The sequence below is a fragment of the Camelus ferus genome, chromosome 2 (genome assembly GCF_009834535.1).
Source record: "Camelus ferus isolate YT-003-E chromosome 2, BCGSAC_Cfer_1.0, whole genome shotgun sequence".
Classification (NCBI taxonomy): domain Eukaryota; kingdom Metazoa; phylum Chordata; class Mammalia; order Artiodactyla; family Camelidae; genus Camelus; species Camelus ferus.
In genome coordinates, this window is record NC_045697.1 from 88,911,809 (window position 1) to 88,932,419 (window position 20,611).

Consider the following 20,611-nt stretch of genomic DNA (forward strand, 5'->3'; position numbering starts at 1 on the left):
AGTAAAGAATAAATCTTAGTAAGTATTTGAAAATGTGTATGATGTGCTTTTTATTTTTATATTCTGCTTTACAGCAGGTATATATATAAGTCAAGGAATATTTCTTGAGGGTGCAAGGATTGTAATTTGACAAGTAAGCTAAATGCAATTAATTCTTGCCTTTGAAAAGTCTGAGTCAAGGAAATCTCTACAGTGAAAATTATACTGTAAAAGTTTCAACTCTCCAGTTATCATATATGAAAAATGAAGTGGCATTGACAAGAGAAAATAAATTCAGTGAAAACATTGAAATATGTTCACCATTTGTGATTTCTCTGAAAACAGGAGTTCCTTCCAAGATGATTATGTAAATTACTTCCTAAATATTATAATGTACATCTTTACAATAGGACAACTAAACAAGACTTTGAACTCTGATATAATATTCCAGTTTCTTTGTGTCAACTAAAGTGTTCTTATATTTCTTTTCTCCAAAGATAGGGTCTCACATGATAGATTTTTACATATGGTTATACAGTAATGGTGTTAATATATTTATGTGTAAGATATTTTTTAATGAGTTTGATACTTTTCAGGGAAAATGTGTGAATCTTCAGTCAATTACTGTGAATGTAACCCCTGCTTTAATGGTGGTTCTTGCCAAAGTGGTGTAGAGTCTTACTATTGCCATTGTCCATTTGGTGAGTATAACTTAGTCATTGATGTAAAATATCAACCTGTTCTGGTGCACAGTTTAGCAATTCTGTTTTGTTGTGTCCAAGAGTGAATAAGAAAAATGTTAGTGGTTTTACACAGGCAGTTAGCAAACTAAAATCTAAAGGTTTAATATTTTTTAAGTTAATTATGGAAATTCCATTGAATATATTGCTTCGATCATTCCTAGAAAAATAGTCAACCAAGATAATTGAATTTGATGTTATTAGCCTAGAACTTATCAAATGAAAATCCTTTCAGGGCTATTTGATGTCACTGTGTACTAAAACTCTTTAAGAATAGTGCAACTGTTTTTGTTCTGTTTTGCTTTTGGTTTTTTTTACATTTACTTTTTACAGTAATTCAACCACTTCTATTAGAAGGATTTTGTAACTTGACATGCAGTTTTCGTGACTTTTTTGTAGATAGTATCATGTAACTAATTAACATTCAGAATAATGTGTTCTTTTGAGGAAGAAAATTAAGAGGGTTTTTTTTGTATACATACATATTTATTCACCATAATGAAATGAACTTAAAAGATTCCTTCCAGGTCTCACCCAAATGTTACCTGGTACTGAGACAGCCAAGAACTAGGAGAACAGCTTTGCAGGAAGCTTTCCTTTTAACTTGGTTTGTTTCATAGGGCAGTGATTATTCCATTTAGTTAAAGGCTGCTTCACTCCACAATATAGTGTTCATCTTCAGAATCCTGCAGTAGTTAGAGACCTGTCTTTCTCCATTAGCAGGAGAGAAGGATATTTTCCTAGTCCTTCCTTGGACATATTTATTAGAGTGCTACAATGCACCTGAAAAGTGAATCTCAATATATAGTAGAGAATAGAACTTAGAAAGGAATCGGAGGTTTCTAGTAACCAGTAAATGTAATTTTAACTCATTTTCAAGTAATTCCATGACTCTATAAAAGAATGATAAAGAGAAACAGAATATAAAAATACCTAGTTGTGAGCTATGCATTTTAGCAGTGGTTCTGAGGCCCAAAGATCGAGGGCTTTGTCTAAAGCCAAACAATGAAAACAAAACAAAACTACCCCAAAATGATATAGTGACTAGAACACAATTTTATTTTCATTTCAGGATGATATTCACAGTGCCTCTCTCTTTTTTTTTTTTTTTTTTAAACTTCTTTGAGATTCTCACTAACAATGCCCCTGAAGCAGTAAAGATCATCAAGGTCAAAATAACCACAATGTTAGATCTCGTAAAATTTCTTTCTTTCCATGATCTCTTATAATCCGAAAGGGTGCTGCTTACTACAGATAACCACAATCAAGTTTCATGGTTTAACTTGTGTTTTGGATGGAAAGATAAGGAGATTGGAGGTAAAAGTAGAAAAATTATTTTCAAATGACTGAATGAATGTTTTTACATTTTTCAAGATTCCATTGCATTCCAGTTGTGCATGTGAGGATTTGAGATAGCTGATAACAAATAGGAACACATTGTTGCTACAGTGTAATTGATACAACGGACATTGCCTGTTGGCTGAAAGTTTTTTGGTGTCCAAAGGAACCTTCTCCTCACCATACCAGAAATCCTCAGGGGAAGGAGACTAGAACAATAACGTAAATTAAAATAGAGACAGATCACATGTAGCAAGCAGTGCACATTTTCTCCCCATTCCTTGCAGTGGCGAAGACAAAAAACATTGTTTAAACATAGACATCATTAGTTGAGATCAGAAGCCTTATAAAAGAAAACAGAACAAAAAACCTTGAAACAATGCAGATATGAGACCAGCGAGATAGAACTAAAAGGATAAACTATTTTGCTTCACAAATTGAGTATAGGTGAAACATAACAAATAAAAATGGCAGATGGAATGCCTTAAACAAATAACTGGAGGTTATTTGTATAATATGTGTTGTATCAAAGATCATCTTAATTGTAATTTTGAAACTGGGAAAACTTTTGCACTATTTATTTTCTCATCAGTGAAAGATTTGCTGGTTGGACTTAAAAATGTTTTAAATTTTTTTTTTTGGTTATGTTTTAGAAAAAACATGAAGTGCTTAAGATTTTATAAAGAGAACCTTTATAGTTATAACTTTATATACATGTATAACTTCATATACACAAAAATATTTCTTATTGAAGTAATTTAAATAAATTCTCTTGACCTTTATGTAGATTCATTTTGTGGCATTCCTTTTGGAAGGAAATTTTGAAATCCTCATTAATTTTTTTTTCAAAGACAAAAATTTACCTTTGTTTAGAAATAATAACAAAACTCCTTAAAAAGATAATATATTCTATAAAAAGTTATCATGTTTAAAAATATAGTATTAATTTAAATAAAATGTAGAACATCTTTTGAGTAGCTATGTACTTTGTACATTTATTTATACTCAAATTTGAAGCACATTTTTGTAGATTTATTAAAATTTAATCATAAGAGACCTGAAGGAGCACACAGTAAAAATGTTTCTTTAATAATCTATTTTATTTGTATGCTTTATTTTTCCTTTTTATTTAACTTTACTTTGTCTGTATATATAAATAATATATATAACAAAAAATAAACTTGAAAATTTATCATATATATGAATTATATATAAAATATAAACATTATATGATCAATATATTTATGATATATAAACAAACATATGACATATAATATATATGATATGCATAATACATATAATTCCTATATTTTTAATATTTTCTTTAACTTTAGTAAATGATTAAAATAAATTATTTGATTTTCCTACTCATTTATAATGAATATTATTTCAGCCTTTACACATGCTGCTTTTAGGCTGTTTTAATTTAAAGAACGTTCGGATATAAAATGTGATGTAGTCAAAACAACCAGACAATCAGTAGATCTGGCCTCAAATTTTGGCTCTGCCTCCCATGGTTCTATGACCTTGGACAAGTTCTAAATATTCTGTAAAATGATGACATCGGTTTCTTCTAGCAGAACAATTCCCTGAATCTAAATTTAACGCATTCACATGAGATGTACAGCCAAAATTATGGAATGAAACCTTTGTAAGTTAATAAGAGTCATGATATATTGGCATGGGTTAATTTTCCGATCATTTGCTACAGTCTACTAATATTTGTGGGAAAAGAATTTTGGCGTAGCATCGTAACATCAATAAAACTCATTTTTCAAGTCTGAAAAAGAACCAGCACAAACAAGAGGGAATGCCGGATTGTAGAAAAACAGAAAGCTATTTTCAAAGTAGGCTGCTGTAAATCATACCTAAGAGGGTCTAAAACAAGATAGAGATACAAACTTAAAACGGTTATTTTCTTCCTAAAGGCACTGATTCCTTTTCCCTAATTTTGCGACTCTTGAAGATACCACAAGTACAGGGGCTGATTTTCTTTTTAGGTCAAAACAAAATTTACCATCCTTAATTGAATTAAAATTGTTTTTAAGAATTATATATTATGAAAGAAATAATGTGGTTGAAAACCACAGCATATTAAACTTGAAAGAAGATTGACAAACTGATTTTGAAAATTTCCCAGGAAAGAAAGCTCTTCAGACCTACTCAATTCCACTAAGTCTAATTTTTTAAAAATGAAGCACAGTTAGATATGTTTTCTCATTGGCCAAAGAAAAATAATTATACCAGTTTATCATTTCTTATATGCCTTAAAGATCATTGTTCTTTTTTATTTCAATTAACTTTAGATGACAGTCTTTGGAGAGTAATGAAAAGTTGTTTAAAGCCTGATTCATTATTATAACTGAAAAATGTTTTAATTCAAGTCCGTTAATAAAACTTCACTTGAATGTGATGTGTTAACCTGTCAACTTTCCCATCTACAGGTGTCTTTGGAAAACACTGCGAGTTGAATAGTTACGGATTTGAGGAATTATCATACATGGAATTTCCCAGCTTGGACCCCAATAACAACTATATTTATGTCAAATTTGCAACTATTAAAAGTCATGCTTTATTGCTTTACAACTATGACAACCAGACAGGGGACCGTGCCGAGTTTTTGGCCCTTGAAATTGCTGAGGAAAGACTAAGATTCTCTTATAATTTAGGCAGTGGTACCTATAAACTCACCACCATGAAGAAGGTGTCAGATGGTCATTTCCACACTGTGATTGCTCGGAGAGCAGGAATGGTAAGACATTTAATCCACATTAACAGTTGTTTTATTGTTGTATATCCAGTCAATCAGGCTGGAAATTGGAAAAGTTAAAGCATGAATTGTGGTACAAATTGAGTTCAATTATGTGTATTCATTATCTGACCAATTTTGTGATGAACAGCAGCAGCAAACAGGTAACATTTGTCTTTTGCTCCTGACAACTATGCTTATCTCAAAAAAACCTCATCTCAAAGAATAAATAAATAAATAAATAAATGAATAAATGAATAATAAATAAATAAATAAATAAATAAATAAATGGGAAAGAAGAAAAGAAATATCCCAGTGCATAAAGATTCCACTTTACACATTTCTCATACATTCTTAAGGACTATGCCAGGCTTGTACTTAAAATGGCTCCTTTGCTTTTCTAAATATCCCTGCCCAAGTTGAAGAAACAATGTAAAAACAAATGGGAACAACTTTTCTACAAATAATTACTGATAAAAGATGATACTTACCACATATTTCAATATAGTGGGTAATAACCCTGATTACACCAGGACTTCAATATACTGTGACCTGTGAGGTCTATGGCATGAGACTGTGTTGGGATGAAGTATTGGTTTTTGATCATCTAAGATATTCTCAGAATTGAATTATCATTTAATTATATGACTCTCATGTCATAACAAGAAAGGTGCATGTTTATTTAGCACTTGTGTTCATTAAATGAGTTTTTCTTAATGTTTGAAAACATTTGACATAGAGTAATGGAATGAAAGGACTGATTGATTCATTCATTCATTCATTTATCCCAACTATCTCTCCATAGTTCCCTCCATCTTCAACAGTTATCAAAGATTTTTGATAAAGTAAATGGTAACAAAAACTATTTTAAAACATTTTTAGATTTTTATATCAACCTGTTAAAATCATGCTGCTTAAAATTTATATTTCACCCTGGAAAAGGAATAGAATTGGCCAAATAATTAAACCAAGTATTAAAAGAAAAATTTGTCAAAAGAACAAAATAAATGCTTTGAAATTTTTTTTTTTTAAGGAAGAAGCCTGGGATCTAAAGGATTAGTTTTTACCTCTGGGCTCTATGGTAATCTAGAAAAAAATATGAAAAATGTGGTAATTATATAGTTCTGAAACTGATCAAATGAGGGAAGTATTTTTGCCACTAAATTTTGGGAACACTTTTTATTGTTGGACTACATATAAGCAACTTTCAGAAACGATATTAAAAATCTTTTTTCCGTATTTTTGTTGTTTTTTTCTGTAATCCATAATTAATTTTAAAAGCAAAAATGTTGTGTCCTCTATAATTACCAATTTCATAAAGGCATAAGACAGAAGCTACCTTATAATATTAATTTTTTTCTGACAAATATGGATAACAAGTAGTCTTTGGGAAAGGACAAAATTCTCCATTTGTTTTCAGGAATATTTTAAATCCATGTTGAAATGGCATCAGATACAGTGGCCTTTTCTCCCCTCCACTCTAATTTATTAAATTAAAGAAGATCTAAGCAGCTTTTAAAATACAGAACTATTTCCAGTTATGAGAAAAAAAAGAATAGTGATTCACTCTAAAGTGACCAAATAATTATGTTGGCATGATCAGAGTTAGCTGTTCAGATATTTCATCAACTGATATCACTACATCCATGGTCCTGCTTTCAGGACCCTACCAGATTATTAAATGTATGCTATTTGAATGAGGGGAGAGGGGAGAAAACAGAAAAAGCAGTGCAAATTTATTTTTATGAATTATTTTCATTAAATACTGTCTTCCATTTCCTTATGAACTTGGTATTAATATTCTGAGTAACTGTAATTTCTTCTAATACATTTAATTTATAAAGTGTTTACTTAACAAAATTGCCCCCAACATTCTGAAAATGAGAACAAAATGAGAATAAAATTTACTAATGGTACTTGTTAATTTAGAATATTCAGATTCTAAAATACTCCATTAAAAATCTACTGAAAAGTACTCATTTGGAGCCCTGATTTGATAGTAATTCAAGATGGTTTTGCTTATTGGAAAGGGATTGGGCAGAAAATCAAAATTTGGTCTATAAGTGAGGATATTATCTCCTCATTTTAGTATTATTGCAAATGCAAATATAAATTATATCTAAAATTGCATATATTTTGCATAAAAAGGTGCTTAATAAATGTTAGTCATCCCAAGCTGCCCACAACATGACCTTGTACAGCCTTCTGAAGTAAAAAACAGTCAAATGTTTTGCTTAATCTCAGTAAAGTTTAAATTATGAGTAGTGACTACGAAGCCACCCTGACTTCAATGAACCTTAGTAGAGGTATAACAGACACATCTTGGGAATAATAATTTTTCAGATTAGTGATAGGTTACTACACCCATTTCTGCCTGAGTTTTTTTTAAACCAACATAATATCAAATTAGTGTGCTCAGAAGATCTTCAGGACAACATGAATTTAGAAAATTCCAATATCCCTGATTACTGAGGTACCCAGTTACACTGAACCTGACAGAAGTAGAACAAACATGTGGAGTCTGGTATGTACATGTAGACTGGCGCTTCTGTTGGCCATAATGGTTTTCTAACCCTGACCGGTGAACCTAAGGGGGTTAGTAGGTACCACCTCACCCCAGCCCTCCAAGCATATGGAAGGTAACCGTATTGCTAACATGTTCTCCATGGACCTACAAAGAATAGAGAATTTTACCCGATGACCTCCGAGATCCCCTTAAACTTCCTGAGCATTTGATTTTATCAGACAAGGGCTTAGGAGCAAGAGGGAGAACAAAGAAAGAGGCCCTGTGAGGCATGCCTAACAGGAAAGAGAAAAAAGTTATTTTGGTTCATTTTGTAATATGTCACCGTAGTCATCAGATTTTGAGTAATCCTAGAAGTGGAAAAAAATACCCTTGTCATTGTTACTTCAGTCAGAGGAAAAAATATCTTACTATTTCAGAAATCACCTAAAATAAGGCCCCTACTGGATTTTGAATCTGTCGTTTTCTAAAGTTCAAAGGATTTTGTTGGAAACTGGCAAAATCATTAACTTCTCAGCTCTGAACCATCACATAGACAGGATAAAAACATCTCAATTTACAGCAGTACTGGTAGAAAAATTCAACAGTAAAAGACAATGCATTTAACTCTGAAGATTAAATGGAATGAGCTATTATTCAACTAAAACTGTCGTTCAGGTATTTTTTCCTTTGAGTTGTAGTACCAAGCTTTTAGAAAATAAGAAAAATATATTAAGTATTAATATTAACCAAAATATGATACTGTTATGCGAGTTGTTTTTTTTTTCCTATTTAAGGCATTCAAAAATATCCTCTGTCTAGCTTGTGATAGCTTTAGGGATCTCTAGCGTGGAGGATACTTTACATAGTATACATAGAGATGTGCTAACATTTTGTTTTAGAAATAAACTGAAAGGAATTGTGCTTAAATTGAATAGTCAACATAAGCATACATTGTATTATGAAAACCTAACACCTCTTTTGAGATTGAATGCCACTTAATTTTATAGATTGCTGGAAAAAATTATTAACTGTTGAAAGAGTTAACTAGCTAGGGCATGAAAGTCTTAACATAGAATTAGAAGTGTAAATGTTTCCTAAAAATGTTAGTATTTATTATAATTTCCTTGAGACAGTGGCAAGAAAAAAATTACACAGCTTATGAGAGTTTATTGTATGGAGTTTATAATCAGTTGGAATAATTAATTTATAGAAATATTTTAAAATATAGCCAGTAACATTTGAAATAACTATAAATTGACCCTATTTATTATTTCTGAAGTGTAAGGTATTTAAGATATACCTTTACAAGTATCCCACCTAAACATATTTTTATGGATAATCCCTCAAAATCATATGCAATACTGATAAAAATGTGATACTAAGGAAACAAATCATTTCCATACATAATTAAAGCGACCTGATTCAGGAAGACAGAAAACCTGACACTTTTGCATGTAAGTCAGAGGTCATGTTAGTTAACTTGCTTAACCTCTCTATGCTATGTTTCCTACATTTGCTTTACTTTTATTAAAATTAACCTCAAATGACTACCATTGTTATAAATTAATACTTTCATAGTATTTGTATTTCTGCTCCACAAATAGACAAAGTTGGAGTAGTCCTGTCCTGTGGTATTAAGTAAATTTACGTACAACCCTTTATTGTCTGCATTGGGAAAAACCCTCAGTCCTTTTGTGCCTCTGGATTTGGGGTCCTGCCTCTTCCTGTGATTTACTGGCCAAGTTCTGAAATACTACACTCTGAATATCAACTTTATAATTTCACCCATTAAAATATCCAAAGTTTTATCATTTGCAGAGTTTCCCTGCAGTTTGAGAAACAAAGGAGGGGAATCAAAGAGCACAGAGTAAGGTGGACATGCAACAACCTTGGTTTTAAGCCCTTCCCACCGGTCATTCACCCAATATAGAGAGCCCTGATTTCTATCATGTTATTGGGCCTTGTGACTATGACTTGATGACTTTGTTTATTGATCAAATGGAATGTTAATATGTTCTCCTAAACAGAAGGCTTTTGTTTCAGGGGAATATGTATCCCTTAGGAAGCAAAAACTGTTACTGCTAGTTGTGATTTAAATGGTTTTGAGGAGTTTTTTACTGTATAGAAATATATAATAATGTGTTCCAAATATACATAACTATGCTATATTATGCTATTATGATTCTTATAAATTAAAAGAGTAATTCATTTGTTTAAATTATCTCAAACTTTAATACAAGAATTACAATCTTCTATTATAGGTTGCTATAATATTTAAATTGTCCTTTCAAAATCTTTTTGTGAATAAGACTGAAATATTATTGGAAATAGACTTCTGAAAATCAGAAATCTAGTGTCTTTTCATTTGTTAAAATAGCTAGATAGTAAAATAAACATTTTTCTTAAGATTGGAACCCCAGGAAGCTGTCCCAGAGATGTTAATGGCATTTTTATTCTTTCATCTGTAAAACAAGGAGGCTAGAGAAGATTTTAAAAGCCCTCTCCCACTGCCTACATGTAATCATTTCACAATTTTAGCTTTAAATATATGAAGGAAAGTACGTACCCCTAATTTGATACTGTATTATAACTGTACTATAATATACTACATCAAAATGTTATTGCAATTTTAAAGTCATATCCACACAGAAATAAATCCGAGGTCGTGCTGGCGAAAAGGACAATTGTGACAGTTGAACCCAAGCTGAACATTTCTTTCTCTTGCTTTATAGGCAGCTTCCTTAACTGTGGACTCTTGTTCTGAGAACCAAGAACCAGGGTACTGCACTGTTAGTAATGTGGCAGTTTCGGATGACTGGTAAGTATAAGTATTATTTTAATCTTTGTTATTACTTGTCATTCAAAAGGAATTTATGCTTTCAAACGTAATTTTATTATGCTAAATATTATATAGTTTAACATATTTTATCGTCTCCAAAGAGATTTTCATACTGTAAAATAAAAAGTTAATAATTAGTTTACAAAATTTGTAAAGAAGGTGTAAAATGAAGTGGTAAAGATGAGGGAAAAGCTAGACAAAGATTAACATAGCCTCTACCCTTTGAAAAGCTTCATGAAATAGTTGCATCTGACCTGGGTCCTGCAAGAAGGTTAGGATAAGGATCTCACCTCTTTTAAATGTATTTTCTGAGAGTTGTTTGTGACAGTTACTGACAAATATTTGTCAGTAGCACCTGAAGTTGAAATACAACATTACCTCATCTAAAACATGAGTGATTTTAATAGAAATAGTAACAAACAGAGAAAAATAAATAGTGACACATTATCCATTGGCTTTAATCAACTTATTGGCATTCTTATCATCTCTGTAGTGAAGGAAAAATGTAATCTGATGTTAATATTAGAGTTGTCACTTCTACTGCATTTTATTTTCTTTCTGATAGTATGCACCTTCTCGAAAACTCGACATTGTTATATACATCTCATGTGACTAACTGAAGATACCATTTCCATACGTTTTACTATTTTTCATACCCTGAAAAATGTAACAGTCCTGTAGGTATCTGTTTAGAGGACATGCGTTGATTAGGTAATGTTTTCCATTCAATTTACCACACTTTAATACATGCCAGAAAAGGCTGCAGTCACCCTTTAACTTAAACATTCTACCGAAATCCCTTTTATTGGTCCTAATATACTTATCTTTCCTTTCTTATGTAGGACTCTTGACGTTCAGCCAAATCGAGTCACAGTTGGAGGTATCAGGTCACTAGAACCAATCCTTCAAAGGAGAGGACATGTGGAAAGCCACGACTTTGTCGGGTGTATAATGGAGTTTGCTGTCAATGGGAGGCCACTGGAACCCAGCCAAGCTTTAGCAGCACAAGGCATCCTAGATCAGTAAGGCAATCTTATTTTTTTACTATTTTAAAAAATAGATAATCGAGCATCAAAAAGATGAAATTGTTGTGCCAAAAGCCTTAAAAATACCAAATGTTTATGCTGTTTTGAATTTGAGTTATTTATTTTTAGCTGTGTAATTTGTGAAAATATATGGATGCATGCATATATGAATGTATAGGATTTGCCTTACAGGCTTGTGAAGAGTATGAGTTAAATAAGTAAATCCCATAGAAAGGAACCTGGCACATAGTAATGTAAAAGTGTTAACAATAATATATACAAAAACTATTTGAAATTAATTCATTTTATATATAGGGGGGAAGGTATGGCTCAGTGGTAGAGCGTGTGCCTAGCATGCACAAGGTCCTGGGTTCAATCCCCAGTACCTCCATTAAAATAAATAAAGAAATAAAAACCTAATTACCTCCCCCCAAAAAGAAAAAAGAATCATTTTATGTATAAATATACATATTCCCCAAAACTCAATATATTGTTAACAAGTAATAATTTGATTAATTGCAAATTGTAAGGCTTTTTTTCCTATTTGAAAATCCCAGCAATGACTTAGGAATTGTGGAAATAATATATTTTATTTCAAAAATTATTCTTGTTCATACTGAAAGTCTTTAAAATTCAAAAAAATATAAAGTAACCTATAAATGAACTACCCAGAGACAAACACTCTTAGGTTAACATTCATACTCACAACTGCCTATTATCCCATAATATGGATGTGCCCTGTTTTAACTGAATATACACTTTAGTTGTTTCCAAATTTATTAACATATCAGTAACCCTGCGATTAGTATATTTTCATAAAAATCTTGGCTCATGTTATTTTCATACTTGAGATTTCTGGGGATACGATTACAAAGCTGTGAATGTTTCTTGATATTTGTGAATTAATTATTTTAATACAATTTGACATTTGCCTTTACTTTCCTATATGCTGTTATTATGTTACTGAAAATTAGTACTTAAAGACTGAATTTTTCCACTTTAAAATAAGTTGGTCAAAAAATAAAGATCTAATTCATATGTATTGCCAAATTACTTTCTAGAAAGTTTATAGTAGCAGTATATGTGCATAGTTCACTGCTTCTATATCTGACATCTTAAAAAGAATATTCTTAAATTAATTTTCACTTAAGTTATACTTCATGTGAAGCATGTATTTTATAGAATACATCTTATCTGTTACTAGAGAAAAGTATGTTTTCTTTAATCCAGAAAAAATCCAGTTCTCAGCATTATTTTTTCCTTTCTGCAACTCAGCAACTATTCAATGCTTTTATTTAGAGTGAGTGCTCAGCAGAAGTCCAGCATGGGCAGCAAACATGGAGGTCCTGCGGTCAGGTCCCAGGCAGTCGTGACGGTTCTTTTCGCGCCCTTGACTTCCTCACCATTATCTACCTGCTCTTCTCCCTGTCCACAATGCTCTGACTATACTGGGCCACTTGGTGTTCCTGCACTTTGAGACTTTCTCCCTTGGCTCTTTCCTCTGCTGGGAATGATTGTCTATCAGATATACTTTGCTCCTTCACTTTGTTTAGGACTCCAGAAAAACAGACCCTCCCTTCACTGCTTAACCTAGAGATCCATCAACACCCCCAAACTCCTAATGCCCCTTTTCTGCCTTAATTATCCCACAGAACTTCCTTCTTTCTAACTTACTACACATTTATCTAATTTTGGAGTTTCCTTCTGTCTCTTCCACAAGGAAAAATAAATAGCCCATGGAATTTTTTTTCATCACTTTACCTCCATGCTTAGAACAGCGCTTGGCATGTCATAGACATTCAAAACTCATTAACTGCATGAGCTGTCTGGTGGAGGAGATGTGTACACGTGGCCCCGAGATCACATGAACCAAAGTGTTTATTTGACCAAGAAGTTTTACTCAACTAAAAATTAATTTAAAGACGAAATAATCACTGCTTTTTTATTGTGTAAGATGTTATTTTGTTTAACCTTCTCCTTTATGAATAAGGCAAGGCACCTGCTACAGGATAACTTCTACTTTGATTAGATGTTCCAAATATAGTTGTAACTTGAGTTGCAAAGAATTGAGTGCATGAAACTAAACTGGTTAATAAAAGTTTGTATCAAATTTTAACAAATTTCCCCCACCTGGTTTTGTGCTTTATGTGTCTTCATTCCAATTTGATTTCAGATGCCCTCGACTCGAAGGCGCTTGCTCTCGCAGTCCCTGCCAGCACGGTGGCACGTGTACAGATTACTGGTCATGGCAGCAGTGTCACTGCAGAGAAGGACTGACTGGGAAATACTGTGAAAAATGTACGCAAGCCATTTCAGCATCCACAGGAAATTATCGTAACCATATAAAGTATAAGTATATGCACCTAAATATATAACTGAATTAAAAGAATTACATTTTGATTCTGAATATTGGAAATATTAAAGGGGCAATGATTGGTCAAATACAAAATCCTTTTTAAATTCATGTTTTTAACCTGAGGAAGAGTGAAACCCTTTTATAATTGTTTACTAAAGATGTCCTTAGATTCCATTTTATAAAGACATCATTTAGTTATTGTTGTTTTACCTATAGGGATGCTAGGCAAGTTACAAGGCCAGAGGCTATATTCAGGCTTTGGCTTAATACTAGCTGCCTTTAGGGGATATTTCACTGCTGAACATGTTGTATTTGGTTGAAAAGTAAGAATACCAAGTCAGTGAACACTGAGTTCAAAACATCATACAGTGGCAATAAAAGCTATTATAGTTAAAGATGATAATTAAGTTTTAAATTCCAATTATTGGAATTGGTTTCAAATATTACTTTTTAAATTCTTTTATTGGTTGTTTGTTTCTAAATCCTAATAACTATTGTTCATAAGACATTAATGATATTCAAGCCAGCATTAGAGCATCACATTCTCTATTGTGAAGCTTTAAATCCCACTGACTGTCCCTAATGGGGTCTCTTTTATATAAATTGCCTTATTTTCAGGTAAGCGGTTACAACTTAAATCGTTGCACTTATCTGGCCACTCTTTAAAGAATCATTTGATTCTATTATAGTATGAGAATGAATAGAAATTTATGATTAAATTTACATACTATAATCAATAAGATCTTAGTAGCAGAGGTACAATTGTGTTTAGGAAAATAAACAAAACATAGAAAAGTACATTGTCACATGATTTTTTTTTAAAGTAATGAGTATTTAGTAAGTAGGAACCCAATTATATTTGGAAAATAAAATGTCATTCATTTGAGAAATGCTTGTGATTCTCTTTAAAAAACTGAGATATAATTCACATACTATAAAGTTTACCTTTTTAAAATGTACAATTCAACGCTAAGACCCTTGAGTATATTTTCTTTATGTCTTTTCTTTAGGTCTATTACTTATATACTTCAATAGTGTGAACGTTTTATCAGATTATGATAAATTATAATTATACATGACAATTTAAATTCTACAAGATTATTACTACTAATAAAGTCATTTACAAATATAAATATTTGTACACTTCTTTGTTCAAGTTTTCCTTGTTAAAGGCTTTATGATTACAAATCATTTTAACCATGAAAACATATATAATTAATTTTAGAAACACAGTGAAATTTATGAACAATTTTTTCAGCTATGTATTTTTAACATGTGGCTATCTCTTCAAGTGCTCATAATTTATATAGCATGTATCCAATATTGTAATGAGTATTTTCCAAATGAATAATGAGTGTCTTAAAATGTTTTACATTTCATGGTTCTGAAATGGATATAAACTTATGCAATGATTCACAAGCAGAAATTATTTTTTTCAGAGGAAAATTGGGGACACTAATTCCAAAACCTTAATATTTTCACTGTTCTTTTTTCTTATATATATAATTTTTACAATTTTTGTCACCATGGAAACTCTTTAAGAAATGCCTATTGGCTGTGTTCACGTTTCTCTTCCTTTGCTGGCTTCCAGCTGTTACTCCTGACACCGCCTTATCATTAGAAGGCAAAGGGCGCTTGGACTACCACATGAGTCAGAATGAGAAGAGGGAATATTTGTTGAGACAGAGCATACGAGGTGCTGTGTTGGAGCCTTTTGGTGTGAACACTCTGGAAGTAAAATTCAGGACAAGAAGTGAGAATGGCATTTTAATCCACATTCAAGAAAGCAGCAATTACACTACTGTGAAGGTAAGATAAAAGCTAATGGTGACTTCATTGGATTAGACCGCCTGCTGTGTCATGGTTTAAATCACTTCTCCCACAACTTCTGTCCTTTTCTTTACAACCCATTAGAGTTCCGACTAATGCTGGGCACTATTCCAATATCATCTATCTTAACTATTCTTCAAGCATTGGCCAGAGTAACAAAGATCTGCATGGTCTGGCTTCAAAACACTTTTGTTTAGAGTAGAGCCCACTGCTAGGTAGGCCAGCATAGAAAGAGTTGGTTCCAATTTATTTTGCCAGATAAAAATTTATGTTATTTTCACCCTACTTTCAAACAAAGTGCAAATAAAAAGATAGTATGTCTTTGAAATAGAAACATATTTTTTTCCAAGAATTATTCCAAATACTGATATGTACGTATTCATTGGCAGGACTAGAATAGAAAAAAAAAATGAAAGTTTTTGGCTTTATTCTGGAACATGTATTCAATTTACCCAGGTAAATCCTGTGAAATTAAATATCTTTGGAATTTATTGTAAGTAAAATTTCAGCTGACTTCTCCAAATCATTTCTAAATACATATTTTTGAAACATTCTATTTCATGATTGATTTATCATTAAGCTTTTACCCATTTTTTTCTCAGCTGTAAATGAGATGCTAAACTGATGAGTAATTTCATTACATGTGCATTTTCTGTCAGCTCTTAGCTTTCTCAATTTCTAAAATTATTATTCTGCTTTCTTTCCCACAAATAAGACTTCATCTCTCAGACCATCAGTTTATTAGTTTAGTTATACTGAGTGTTTTTTACTAATATCATTTCATATAATTCTGATAACTTTATTTGACTTTTAGCAAATTCTTAAGAAAACAAACCCAGATTCCCTGAATTATTTTCACTTATAAATCAGTATTTTGGAAATTACTAAAAACTTAGTTCATAAAGAAAAAAGCAAAATACATAGAAAATTACTAGGCTCAGTTCACCTAAAATACTAAAAATAAAAACAGACGTTCACCTTGAAACTTCAGCCTCTTAAATTCTCAAAATTTCTCTCCATCCAAGCTTATATTATGTTTCTCTCCATCTAAGCTGATAGTTATGTGTCATGTACCTAACTTTAAGTAGTACAAAAAACAGTCCCCTAGTTCAGTCGTTCCCAACTGGGGGTGACTTTACCTCTCGGGGGATGTTTGGCAATCTTTTATTGTCATGGGGGGTGGGGGGCTGCTACCAGCATCGAATGGGTGGAGGTCAGATATGTCTCTACACATCTTGCCATGCACAACACCCACAACAGAGAACGATCAGTCTGAAAGGTCAGCAGTGCTGAGGTTGAGACACTCTGCCCTAATCCAGTTGGGGAACATCCTCAGGTGATAACTTTACCTCCATTATTAAAGCAAAAAGCCCAATTCCAGAATTAATGAAGTCACTGTAAAACAAAGCACCTGTCACTGTATAATGTTATTACTTGGTGTGTACAGTTTTCACTCAGGAGTGTATTGGAAGCAAAGACAGTAAAGAAGTGAAGAAAGAAGTAGACGTTCGTAGGCTACCAGAAACACTTTTTATATGCACTGAGTGGCTTTGACACTGAGGTCTGTGCATTGTCTGTTAGGCTGCTTCCAAGTCCTCGTGCCATTTAAATGACATATGAAATATTTCTGTGTGTTATCTCTTTAAGCCAAGAGTTACAAGAAAAATGTGGTTGAAGAAATCGGAGACAGAATATTTTTCTTCCTCAAGGAAGAAGCTGAATGTCAGGATCCATTTCTGTCACCATAAAATCTTGCATTTCCAACAGGACAGTAGCAGACAACTCCTCCAGATTGTGTTGCATGGGTAGCAACTTAGAGAGATTTTTTTTTTTCCTGAAGGGAAGGTAAACTCTGGGTGAATAAAAATAATGACTAACGCAGACCAAAATTCACATTTCTTTTGTATGAAAATGTTGAAAGGCAATTTTTCAGAGATTGAGGGATTTAGTAAGTGAAGTAAATAGATTCTGAAAAAAGACAATCGTGATGAAGGAGAACTGAATAGACAGGAAGAGAGTGGCTGGTATAAGCTGTTACTTGGATGACAGGAATACGATCTGCTTACCCAGCCCAGGAAGCTAGGGAAAAGGGACTGTTACTTATCAATTATCTTATCAGTGACCAAGGCCCCTGGTTTTCTTCTTTCTTTCTTTTGGCTCACTTTCTGACAGTTGCCTTCTCTCTTTTTTTCCCTTCTTCTTCTTTTTTTTTTTTTTTTTTTGCATACTCTGAATTAGTCAGTCTCTGTCTCTGTCTCTGTCTCTCACTCACACACACACACACACCGAGGCAGGCAGTGGGAAGACACTTTGTGAAAATCAGTAAGAGAGTTGGGTAATGGGCTTCCATATTGTTAGAGGGGAGAGTATTAGGAGTCGGTAGCAGTAAATGTGAGGAGAGAGAAGAATGTGCAATTTCTTGGGCTTTAAAAAAAAAAAAAGAAAGAAGGAGAGAAAATTTCAGAGTGAAGAGCAGAAGAAAAACATTCTGTGTTCACCTGCTTTGACACTATGTTTAAAGCATCTCACTAATCTCTCTGCTTTTGTGGCACTCTGAGGATCTCCTTATTTGGAGTTCTGAAATAATGCCAAGTGATGGGCTTTATTTCTGCTCCACATCAGTTCCTCTGTTTTGGTGCTTTGTTTTTGTTCCGAAGTGAAGCGAGGTATACTGTACAGAACTGGGATGATTCGGAGCTCTGTGGAGTCAAACATAAAGATATAAACGAACAGATACCTCCATGAATAAATAAAACCAAACCAAAAACTGAGCATGATGTTTTGAAAGTTAGGAGGGATGAAAGAGTTAGGTAGAATATTAGGGAGCAGGAAAACGTTCAGAATGCTGTAATGGAAACATACTTCCTTACTCATTCTCCTCCATGTTATGTTCCAAGGACCCTTTCATCAGAAACTGGTCAAATGGAAGGATGACGTGGTGTGATCAATTAAGAGAGAAACAGAGAGCTTGCAGAAGGCTCTTTCCAAGGCTTCTTTCCAAAAAGGACTCTGGCTATAACCAAAGAGGGGTTGCTGTTTCTACTGTGTGTTTCATGAGACATTGCCCACTTGATGACATGTTATTGTCACTTAACCACAATTTTCTATTTTTTCCCCCTGGGTTCGGTGCTGGAATATATTATCTGGAGAAAGTGCTTTAATAAAATATTTCATTATGAATAACGCATGTAAATGTGTTAGGCATATTTTCCACAAAGTAAAAATGAACTCATTTTTAGTTCTACCAGATGTGTTTGTTGCATGTAGAAATAACATTTGATCTGAGTAACAAAATAAACTGATCCATCCTTCCACTCCTGTCATCTGATACGTGGCACCACCTTCTCCCCCGGCTGAGGCACCAGCTCTGCCTGGCAACAGTGATGGGATTATGCTCTTCTCATCCTGCCTTATAAATTATTTCATTTTCTAAGCGTCTACTTAGAAAACTGGAAACTTGGTAGCTGGAAACCGGAGTAAGAGCATCCTGTTACCCAATGTTCTACTGGGTAAAGTAAGAGAAACCAAATATCCCTTAGATAAATTTCAAAAGACAGCCAAAGTAAAGACTTGCCCAGACACCTCATTATTAAGAACTCACCCTTTATTCATCATAGCTGTCATCCTAATAAATGATATAAACAATAATAGTGATTTTTTCTAAAATTCCAGTATGTAATAGATGACAGGTACAACAATTTATTTATATCTTTACTTTTCCAACTATGCTTCATTTATAGTTAAGCACTGATTTCTCTTTCTGGAGATAGCTTTAATATTTTCTGATAATTATGGGCCATTTACTAAATGGATAATTTTTTTAAACTTGCAAACTGATAAATTAGGGGTTGGGGTTTAACAGGCACATGTTACTCTATATAAAATAGATAAATAACTAGGACCCACTGTTTAGCACAGGGACTTATATTCAATTTCTTGTGATGACATATAATGGAAAAGAATCTGAAAAGAAAATATCTATGGGTATGTATATGTATAACTGAATCACTTTGATGTACACTTGAAACTAACATTGCAAATCAACTATACTTCAATAAAAATTAAAAATATAATAAAATACAAAAATACATATAAGTAATCCTAAAAAGATATAATTTACCTATCTTAAAATGAGTATTTGCCCTATTATTACTGCAGTTGTGTTCTGGAAAATAATTCTATACATCTTGAAAAATTAGTTATGAATGTCAGATTACTTAGAAAACTTTGAATCTGTTAAATGTGAAGGCATGTGCTACCTAAAATGGTAAAGGCAATATAGGTAAATATAGTCTAATACAACCAGACACCTCCACTGTTCTCTCTGCATTAAATTGATCAATGTTTTAAGGATTCGTTACATTTTTATTTTTATTCAAGCATATCACGGTTTAATTATACATTATTTTAAATGTTTTACAGATTAAGAATGGCAAAGTGCATTTTACGTCAGATGCAGGAATTGCTGGGAAAGTGGAGAGAAATATTCCTGATGTCTACGTTGCAGATGGCCACTGGCATACTTTTTTAATTGGAAAAAATGGAACAGCTACAGTATTGTCCATCGACAGAATTTATACCAGAGATATCATCCACCCTACTCAGGACTTTGGTGGCCTCGATGTGCTCACTATATCTCTCGGAGGAATTCCACCCAATCAGGCTCATCGAGATACTCAAACAGGTAAATGCTTGTGTTGAGTAGAGGCATGAAAGAAAGGTAAGATTGCTCCTCCAAGAGTAGTTGGATATCCGACAGTATCCATTATAAGACTCTCATAAATATCTTTAGAAAGTTGGTAATAAATTATCAGCCATCAGTTTCTTTAGCCATTGTTCTGCCAAGTCCATAATTCAGTCCATGGTGTTTTGATCCTTTCCTTGTACACCAAATATTTATTTAGACATTCACTCATTTACTTATCCATTTGTTCATTCACACAACAGATACTTACCGAGCCCTATATATACTTAGTATGAACAACAATGGTGGACTAAATAGCCACTCTTTTCATAGACTACATGGTCCTGTGAGGAAGACAAACAGTAATCAAATCATTACACAAGTAAATATATTATTTTAACCTTTGATAAATGATGTGAAGGAAGAATCTAAAATTCTAATAAATTGCAAAACAAAGTGAGAAAGGGAAACGTCTCTGGAAATTGACATTTGTACTTAAATCTGACCTATGAAGATGAGGATGGGACAGTATGAAAGATTAAGTCATATCAATGGGAACTAAAGG

At 32.7% G+C, this 20,611-nt stretch overlaps 1 protein-coding gene and 1 non-coding gene across 2 annotated transcripts in view; both read left to right on the plus strand.

Annotated features, from left to right (window-relative positions):
- Positions 1–20,611, plus strand: part of FAT4 (FAT atypical cadherin 4) — a 156,678-nt gene that overhangs the window by 131,287 nt on the left and 4,780 nt on the right. Inside the window, 7 exon segments of the mRNA XM_032463083.1 lie at positions 576–680; positions 4,502–4,809; positions 10,045–10,130; positions 10,994–11,173; positions 13,350–13,474; positions 15,124–15,341; positions 19,785–20,046. Of these exon segments, the coding sequence (XP_032318974.1) occupies positions 576–680; positions 4,502–4,809; positions 10,045–10,130; positions 10,994–11,173; positions 13,350–13,474; positions 15,124–15,341; positions 19,785–20,046 (1,284 nt within the window).
- TRNAA-AGC lies at positions 11,496–11,567 on the plus strand. The gene has a single exon. It is a non-coding gene; the product is annotated as a tRNA-Ala (tRNA).